Source organism: Nannobrachium achirus (assembly GCF_963921795.1).
Source record: "Nannobrachium achirus genome assembly, chromosome: 4".
NCBI lineage: Eukaryota > Metazoa > Chordata > Actinopteri > Myctophiformes > Myctophidae > Nannobrachium > Nannobrachium achirus.
Window position 1 is genome coordinate 65,671,808 of NC_137813.1, and position 10,588 is coordinate 65,682,395.

General features: G+C 40.6%; 1 protein-coding gene across 1 annotated transcript in view; it reads right to left on the bottom strand.

The window, feature by feature from the left end:
- Positions 1-10,381, bottom strand: part of LOC308283421 (UNC93-like protein MFSD11) — a 30,536-nt gene extending 20,155 nt beyond the window's left edge. The window contains exons 1-4 of the mRNA XM_080723852.1: positions 9,776-10,381; positions 8,457-8,629; positions 6,662-6,823; positions 4,529-4,584 (exon numbers count right to left, since the gene is read on the bottom strand). Of these exons, the coding sequence (XP_080579978.1) occupies positions 4,529-4,584; positions 6,662-6,757 (152 nt within the window). The 5' untranslated portion in view covers positions 6,758-6,823; positions 8,457-8,629; positions 9,776-10,381. The remainder of the gene's footprint in view (positions 1-4,528; positions 4,585-6,661; positions 6,824-8,456; positions 8,630-9,775) is intronic.
- Positions 10,382-10,588: the final 207 nt, after the last annotated feature.

Below are 10,588 nucleotides of genomic sequence, written 5' to 3' on the forward strand. Positions count from 1 at the left end.
TAGCCGATCAGAGCACTTTGCTTGGCCCAGTGGATGCGAAATATAGATTTAAAAAACTCACTTGTTGATTCCCTCGTACAACAAAATGTGTTTTACTTGAAAAAAATGCTTCTCAGGTCAAATATCAATGTGCGATTAAAATGCGATTAATTGCGATTAATTAATCACAGAGCCTGTAATTAATTAGATTAAAATTTTTAATCGCATCCCAGCCCTATAAATTACATTAAGTAAGTAGGTAAGTACATTCTATCAAGAAAGCAAAATTCAATCAGGTACATTTTCTTACGTTCTTCATTACAAAAGCTCTTAAAATGTCAAGGTTGGTGCTTTGTGTTTTTTTTTTTTTTTTTAAACGTCCCTTCCCGTTTACCCCCAGCTCTTCTCTACCCCTACCCCCCACCCATAAAAGCTAAGGAAAGAGAGAAAAAGAGAAAAGAATGGAAAAAAGAAAGAGGAAAGAAAGAAAGAAACCAGCATGTTAACTCAACCTCGAGTGGCGCTTTGTGTGTTGAGATCCAAAAAGGTAATAGTTTGTAGTTCACACCCTTGGCTCAAGTGGACTGACAGTCACGACTATTCCAAAGGGATATTTTGTAGACTGTCAAAGTAGGAGATAAGAGGTTGCCAATGTTTGTAAAAGTTTTCTGCGGAACCTCGGACTACAAATTTATTTTTTTCTAGTTTCAAAAATGACATCAGGTCCTGCAGCCAAGAAGTGTTTGAAGGGGGTAGCCGGTTTTTCCACATAAGGAGGATTCGACGTCGAGCAATTAAAGAGGCGAATAAAATTATGTTTCTTTGTCTAGTGTTTATTCTGGTTCCCTCTTCAGGGACACCAAAAATGGCAATACGAGGTGATGGATCCACATTTAGTCCTATTATTTCCGAGGTTACCTCAAAGAAAGATCTCCAATAATCCACCAGGCGTGGGCATGACCAAAACATATGAGTCAAATCGGCTGGGGCTTGAGAGCATCTATCACAGGAGTCAGAAAGATCTGGGTATATTCTCGATAATCTAGCTTTACTATAATGTATCCTATGAAGTACTTTGAATTGAATGAGACCAAGTCTCGCACAGGATGATGAAGAGTTAACAGCATTTAATGCAGCGTCCCAGAACTTTTCTGACATAGTGATACCCAGTTCAGTTTCCCACCCTACTTTGATCTTCGACAAAGCAGGGGGAGTCGCTGCCGATAGTAGATTATATAAAAAAGAAATTTGGCCTTTTGGCAGTTGAATTACTGGTAAAATAAGGTCAATACCCGAAGCCGGTGGAATCTGTGGAAATGATAAGGTATTATGTCTAGCAAAATTACGAATTTGGAAATATCGAAATAAATCGAAGTGTTGTAGATTAAATGCCGAGCGTAACTGTGTGAAACTGGCAAACGTGCCGTCTATATAAAGGTCTCCCAGACAAGACAAACCTTGTGTCGACCAGAAGGAAAATCTACCATCAGTTTTGCCCGGTTTGAATTGTTGATTGTTACATAATGGTGTAGCTTGAGACCAGGATGTCCATCCAAAGTGTTGTCTAATTTGTTGCCAAATTTTTAAAGTGGAAATTACAAGAGGGCTAGAAGAATGTTGCCTGGGTATCTGCACATTTCTAAAGTGAGAATTTGAGTTTGTAATACTTCTACAATGACAAATTAAACATTGGCCAAATTGTCAAATATTATAGGCAAACATTGTGAAAATAGCAGATCTACATGCTCACAACGCCTCACAAACGCGAGGCGTTGTGAGCATGTAGATCTGCTATTTTCACAATAGAACTGTGTTATACAAAATGTAATGGCTCAACTCTTAGTGCTCGTCAGGGTGGGGGGTCCCCAGTTAAAATATGATTATTTTGTGGGTCGCGGCCTGAAAAGGTTGAGAACCACTGCCCTAGTTGACCAGAGTCCCCCAGGGGTTTATGCGGTCCCCCTCCTGTTTCCCCCTCTACACTAGTCTGGGATCACTTCACTTTTCGGGTTTGTAACCGGTCTGGAGCGGAAACCACAAAACGTCACGTTGTAGTACTCAAAGGACTACAATTTGCCGGAAAGATCAAACCGGGTTCAGTTTTAACCCAAAATATTCCCCTGCACTCAAGGACACACTTTTAGGGCCTACCTAATAAACTCCTTGATGCGGAGTAGTTTTGCTTTTGAAAAATTCGTTTGGTATATGCATCTTTTAGTCCAACTTTTAGTGACTGGCAAGACTACACAAGGCTACTCGAGCATTTTAATAGGTATTGGGGAAACAAACGGAGGGAACCAAATCAAAGCGACGCCGCTTCTTCTAGTGGTTTCCGCGCTCTAGGCGGAAACCAAACGGCCTGTTGTGAACGAACACCAGGCTTTTTCTCAGAAAGCCTGGTAGGCGAGGTTACCTCTACACTACATAGCCCATCTTTGGTGAAAATAGACAAACATGTAGATCGGCTATATTTGAAGGGATGCTCACCCCAGGATAGGGATGCTATGGTTCTTTTGGAGATTTTCATCTAACACAAACGTTGCCTGACAAAAATAACTACTAGCCCATTTTATCAATTTAGTTTTACTCTGCCAATTGCTCCATGGCAAAAAAAAGAAAAAAATAACTATGAAACAAGCTATTTAGGCCTAGAATTATTGAATGCTTTAACTATTTTGAGAAATAGCAGATATACAAGCTCACAGCGCGGCACAGAGTGCCGCGCTTTGAGCTTGTAGATCTGCTATTTTTGAAAAAGTCTTGAAAATGTGTGCAAATCTTTGAATATATGTATTTTTAAAGCGAACGTTTGTACCTCAAATTTTGCTTCTGGGTGGTCCATGGAACTAAATATTTTGAGATGGGGGTCCGTGGCCAAATACATATCATTTTGGGGGTCCTTCACATGAAAAAGTTTGAGAACCACTGACACAGAAACATAGGTTTTTCAAAAAACTTTATAAGGATTCAAAAGACACTTATAGAATCGTGTCAAAATCAGGTCAAAGTTAAAATTGTCAGAGTGCCGCGCTGCGAGCTTGTAGATCTGCTATTTTTGAATATTTAAAGCATAAAATAATAATACGCAATAATGCGTAACCGGTCTAAATGGGTTAAACATGATCAGGGAGGACTCAAATGGCTTATCACTCAATTAATAGCATTTTATGCTATAAATCTCTTTGGGGGCGCCGACAATTACTCAAAAAACGTAGAGTTTAATGTATGTGTTACCTTATGTCAATGGAATGCAGGGAGCTGAGAGTAAACGTTGTTACCTAAACTGATTATTCATTTATCCTACTAATGTAATTTGCCGCTGCATTCCATTACGCCTCCTTAGATGTGCGACCAGGTGAGGAATCTATCCGTAGAACTAATATGTGTCACCAGATCAGAAATGATCCCATAAGCAAGGCCATCTGCTAAATGCATACATACGTTTATATACAGGGTTCCCACACATTTATACCAATTCATTTTCAAAACTTTTCCAAAATATTTAACCCAATTCCCAGGGACTATATAACAATAATTCAGCTCAATAACAGGTCGCTTACTCCTATGCGCAATGCCCAAAGACAGGTAGTGTATGCCAGTGGTTCTCAACCTTTTCAGGCTGTGACCCCCGAAATAATCATATTTTAACTGGGGACCCGGCACCCTGATGAGCACTAAGAGTTGAGGAATTTTGTATAACACTGTTCTATTGTTAAAATAGCAGATCTACATGCTCACAACGCCTCGCAACGCGACAATTTCTGCCTCTAATATTTGACAATTTGGCCCATGTTTAATTTGTCATTTCAGAGGTATTAACAAAATCAATAACCAAAAGACAATGCATAGCTATTTTTTTCCAGGACCTTCCAGGACCCTTGATGAATTCCAAAACTTTTCCAGAGCTGGAATTTCTTTTCTTCTATTTTTAAATTATTTCCAGGAATTTCATGACCGTAGAAACCCTGTATATCATACATGGGCAACTGGCGGCCCGGGGGCCACATGCGGCCCCCACCTTCACTTAATGTGGCCCGCAGGTTAATACTGGAATACTGATATATTATTGATTTCAGCTGTTACAATTCCAAACATGACCTGCTTTAATTCCGTCAGGCTATATTAGTAGCTTAATGACTAGTATAGTATTACGTAAAATGTATTTTTTTTTATGTCCAATGTATTTGTATTTAGGTTCATGAAGTTAACATGAGTATATAACTAAATGCGTTTGAAATTGATTCAAAATGTTACATTTCAGGATTCCAATTAAAAAAATAACAAAAAAATAATTCAGGATTCCAATTCAAAAGTGGCAAAAATAGCCGATCTACAAGCTCAAAACGCATCGCAGCGCGATGCGTTTTGAGCTTGTAGATCTGCTATTTTTGCTTCTTTTCTATGAGCTATGACAAAGTAGGATGTAGCAATATGCATTGTGGCCCTCTGGAGTGAAGGTGGAAATATAGTGGCCCTCGCCATCATCAAAGTTGCCCACCCCTGCTGTATATAATAATGTAAAACGCTCAACATTTGGGTCATAAATTACCTTGTGTATCCACTGCCATGGAACTCTGAGCTGTTGAAGCTCTTCAACACTGTTTGCTGGGAAGACAAAGAAAATGGACGGTTATGCCTGGCTTATACTTCCTCGTACAACGGTGTCATGTGCAAATAGCTGACCTTGTAGGTTATTGGCACCGTTGCAAAACTAAGTAGAAATGAGGCATTACAGTATAGTTTGATTGCTGAGGTTCTATGTAATCAATATGATCAGGACAAAATGAAGAGGTTCTAATCAATCAATACGCTAAGGATTGATTGATGAGGTTGTGTGTAAACAATATGATCAGGATTAAATGAAGAGGTACTGTACTGTAGGTAGGGCTGTCACAAATTATTACATAATCGTCTAATCGCGATTATGTCTTTTTCATAATTGTCATAATCGTTTCCATGTTGAATTTTTTTTAAATAAGATTAAAAAAAAAAGTGGCAATAGCAGATTTACAAGCTCACAACGTGTCGCGATGCGATGCGTTGTGAGCTTGTAGAACGGCTATTTCCACTATCAATTTAAGTGCAAGTATAACAATGTCAAATATGTCAGTAATTTCTTTGTATATTTAGGTTATGTGTCATATCTACCATGTGCGACTTAAAAGGCTAAAAGCCAAACAGAAATGTAATTGTCAACGACAAAAACTAAATTAAATCATTAATCACAATTATTTGAGTGACAATTAATCGTCATGTAAAATGTCATAATCGTGACAGCCCTAACTGTAGGCTATACAGTGTGTGTGTTGCTGCTCGCGAGCAAGCCTGGATCTTTAGTTGAGTGGTAACGTACGCGCCATGCCATCGGATACATAGGTCCCGGGTTTGCCTCCCAGCCGAGGCTACAGTGGTGGCAGCGGTACAAATTGGTACTGTCGGAGTGCTCCGTCAGTTCCTCGGGCGTTATAGACCTTAAGCCTGGTAGTCGACAGCGCGTTACTTGCTTGGTTGCGGAGGTCCCCCCTGTCAGTAGAGATGTGCCGATTGATCGGTGAGTGATTGCGATCGGCCGATAATGCGGCTTTGAACGGTATCGGCTCTGACGATCTACATGCCAGATCAGCTATTTTCACAATATTTATCTGTGGGACTGAATGTAACCTCAGCTTCAACTCTTACAAGTTGAATTGGATATTCAGCCTGCAATCTCCTAATGTTTATACTTAATATACAATGTCAATGTTTTGTAAGAAGAACAATTAAATATGCTGCTACAGTAACACAATAAATAGAAGAATTTATGGATTTGACAATCGATGGGGAATAACGGTATTGGCAGATACTGATTCCAGTTGATCGGTGATCCCCCAAAAATCGCAAACGGAGCATCTCTACCTGTCAGTCAAACCTAGCTACTGACTGGCGCGCGTGGACGTGCTTCCAGGGGGGGAGACCGTAGGCTATACGGTGTGTGCGTCGCTGCTCTTTAGTCGAGTGGTAACGTACATACGCGCCATCGGATACATAGGTCCCGGGTTCGCCTCCCGGCAGAGGCTACAGTTCTACTGTAATCAACATAATCAGGATTACATGTTGAGTAGGGATGGGTATCGTTCACCTTTGAATCGATATACCTTTTTCGATACCTGGGAATCGATACGATACCCTTTTCGATACCATTTTCATACTTTTTATTTAAGTTTAACTTCAACACGGAAAGAGTGGTGACTCGCTGCTGCGGTAGAGCAGAGGTGATGATGATAATCACACAGTGTGGCAGAGCGGAGAGTATAGACGTTGGATAATCATCATAATAATAAACATAGGCTATTGTCGGCTATTTTCCACAGTAACGAGTGTAGCCTACTAAAGCAGTCATTAAACTAACTCTCAGTAGCCCAACTGTTACAGATGCGACCAGCCAGGGGTGCGTTCCGGAGTATCGAAACAAGGTATCGTTAGTTTTTACGTGAACCGATACCCGATAGTATCGACGTCATGCGATCAATACCATTAAAAGTATCGCAGACGATACCCATCCCTAATGTTGAGGTTGTGTGTGATCAATATGACCAGGATTGATTGATGATGTCCTGATCAACATGATCAGGCCTAGAACAAAAGGTTATATGCAATCAATATGATCAGATGTGTGTAATCAATGAGATCCAGTTTTTTTTACCTCTATGTTGCCACATGTTGTAAAAGCAGTGAACATGAACATGAAGGCAAATCCCAGGATGATGATGTTCAACAGCGATTTCCCCTCTGGAGACATGATGATGTGTGTAGTGTGACAACAAGTCAAGTGTCTTCAAAAAAAGATGTAATCAGTGTCTACTCCTCCTAAAAAGAATAGAAAAAGACACATACGTTTATCTAACCAACTCCAATTCCACTCCAGTATATTTTCACATCATGCTAAAGGTATAAGTGACCAGTAAGACTCCCTAATCGGGAGATAAGCGACCGCCACGTCGCATACACAAACTTTAGAAGGCAATCGTAGCCAATCAGGAGGGAATATGGGAAATGTGACAGATCCATGATGATGACATGACTTTAGAGATACGTGTACCACTTTGTGTGATTTTAGGCCAAAATCTGATTCTGAATACATTGCCAGCATAAAACATTCCTTGGGCTTAAAATGACCCCCACAATACTGCGAACAGTGATGACTCATCACTTTTCATCACTAAACCATAGTTTTGTGGGGCCGTTTTAAGCCGAAGGAATGTTTTTAGTGCAAAACACATGCTTGCAATGGATTCAGAATCATCAACAATCAAAACCCTAGTTTGACCCCTCATATGTTACTTAAAGCAGATTCATTTTTTTGCATATTTCTTCCTGTATAGTAGAGTTGAAGCTGTAGGTATAAGTGAGCGTCTTTGGTGTAGGTTTCACACACATATTGCAAGCCCACTACAGCAGCTAAGTCCCATTTATTTGTATAACATGCTTAAAAACAACAGGAGTTGCGCTTTCCAGTCAGGAGTAAACCACATCTAGAAGCAGTTTTTATTGCATTGTTTACCTTGCACATCCGGTAACATTTGGTAATGTGAGTTATTTGTGTTTTGTTCAGAGCACACACCTGACAAAAGAACATTGATATTAAATATTGATGATAGTTAATTACAGTCGTTTAAACGTGTACATTATGCCTAGATTTAGTCGGCCCTTAGAGTGTTTTTATATTTTCTAAGGTGGCCCCCTTTTTGAAAAAAGTTTGGACACCCCTGCATTACAGGGTTCAGAGAGAGCCACACGTTAGGCAGACATACTAAAATCAGAAAACACAATGGAAGCAAACCCAGAAACAATTATCAAAAGCATTTTAAATAAAGTATAGAGTCATTTATTGCAGTGTTTGTTTGCGTTATTATCACTAGTCCTTACCCGTTCAAAGATATGAGCTCCGAAATGATGTGCAGTGTGTGTGCACTGTGCACACAGTATATAACTGGTGCTTGCATGATAATATGTAGGAGCATCAATGTAAGAAATACCCGTTTCGTTTAATGGCTACAGAGATACTGTGTACCGATCTGCATGATTTTTGGACATCATCTGTAACAGGGCCAGACAACAACCCCCCCCCCCCCCCCCCCCCCCCCCCCGCCTACACACACACACACACACACACACACACACACACACACACTAGAGGATGACACAGGAGTGGATTTTCACTCCTGTTTCGTCCCACTCCCGCAGAAAAAATCCTGTCCCATCCCAATCCTGGGCCAGAGTAAAACAATAAATCCCGTCCTGTCCCACTCCTGTACAATGACTCTTGGTCCCATCCCGCTCCTGGTCAAAATCACTCCCGTTCACATCCCGCTCCCGAATAAAAATAAAAATAAAATCGTGCAGATGTTTTTCTATTTTGATCCATATTATATTTTATATCATGTTTATTATTATATAATGTATAATTTTATAATGTTCGCAGTTCAAAGACCTCACTTTCCTGTGCAATTTATTTCTGCGATTTGATGAACTGGTCTGGGATGATTCCCGCTCCTGCCCACTCCTGTTGATTTTCATTTCCTGTCCCGTCCCGATCCTGGCATTAATACAAATTTGACTCCTGTCCTGCGGGAATCCTGCGGGACCCACGGGATTCCTGTAAAATGTCATCCTCCACACACACACACACACACACACACACACACACACACACACACACACACACACACACACACACACACACACACACACACACACACACACACACACACACACACACACACACACACACACACACACACACACACACACACACACACACACACACACAGAGAGCTGGTTAAACATTTTGCCTCATGCTAGATGCAGAATAGATATGCCTCATGCTAGATGCAGAATAGATAGTAGATACACCATCTAACATATAATTAGAGAGAGAGGTCAGTCAGTCAGTCAGTCACAAAATGCATTATCTATTCACTCGCTTCAGCGACTGATCTCAAATTTAACATGGCATTGGTCATTAGCATTATACACACGGTGACGGGAGCCCGAATTTCATTTTTCCCAAATTCTAGCGATTAATTAGCGTTTCTTCACTCTACAGCTCTACAGCCTGTTGTCAGGGTTACGGTCTGTTCCTCCAGGCCATGGGATCTGTAGCCCCGGGCCCACACACCCCTCTCTCACAGTTAGGAATGTTGCAGTCTCTCTCTCTCTCTCTCTCTCTCTCTCTCTCTCTCTCTCTCTCTCTCTCTCTCTCTCTCTCTCTCTCTCTCTCTCTCTCTCTCTCTCTCTCTCTCTCTCTCTCCTCTCTCTCTCTCTCTCTCTCTCTCTCTCTCTCTCTGTGCATGGGTCACGCATGCAATGGGTGATGTGTGTCTCATCTTCCAACGGGTATACAAAAACTTATGTGGAGCAAATACATCCTCATACTTCTATTCACCTAATTTTGCTGTTAAATTATTTGTATCCATCATAAATATACACTCCTCCATGGGCTGCTCCTTACATTATGATGCTCCCACATATTCTCACGCACGCACCATGCAGTTACAGTTACTTTCCCCAAAACCCACACTCTGCACATATTTTGCAGCACATGAACGGGTAAGGTCTAGTAAAAATGCTAATATACAGCATATGATTTGTGAAAGTGACAAACGGGCTTCACAGTTATGTCAGGTGTGTTCATATGCTAATGGTGATGCGATTCAGATGAATTGCTCCAGCCAGTGAGGAGAAACGCTGTGACAGACACTCACTCACTCAGACAGACATTCGGAAAATTATAGTATAGATATGAAATCAAACTCACCTTCTGTCTGCATGTAGTTCAACCCTGTGGCTGCTATAGTTTGTGACAGGCTGACAGCTCATAGCGACCTCAACAACATGGTACTTTAGCTGAATAATAAATAATAAATATGTTATGATAATAATTCAAGAGCTAAGAAACAACTCTTTTCCATTAGAGTAGCACAACAAATGAAGGAGTCTTTCCAGGCCGTTTTTCATTCCTGCAGTGTAGACAATGCACAGCGTATTACTGCCCTCCGCAGGTCGGGAGTAGAACTCATTTGGCATTATCCTCACTGATTATTTGGGCTAGTGGTGGAAAGAGTTAGCCAGGTTTAGCCCATACTATATTCACACTGCAGTTAAAGGTGATACACCATGCATTTAAAAAGTATTTATGTCATATTTTGTTTATGTCCCAAAAACGTTTTTGAAAAGGTTTGAGGCTAAATTACCACTCCTGAATAGAGCCTCTCTCATTTTTGAATGGCTCTCAGAGCATTTTAGCTGCAGTACTACCTTTGGCCTGAACTTGAGTAAATGATTTTCTATGTTACTGTATGCTGCCAGATGACCTGAGAGTACCGTTTCCTTTTCTTTTGATGAAGAATCTCTGGTGAGTGTAGTTGTCTTTTGTGTGCCTTTCTTAACAAGGGTGCTAAGCTAACTGTTAGCATGAAGCTGCAGTACATAAAGGGAAACAGGGTTGATAGGCCTGACATCTGTCTCTTTGTGTTGTGATGAGTTAAGTTGAAAACTAAAAAACAAGGGGTTTTCTATGTTGTGTTAGATCAGCAAAGTTTTTACTATGTATCAATCATTCTTTCAAAAT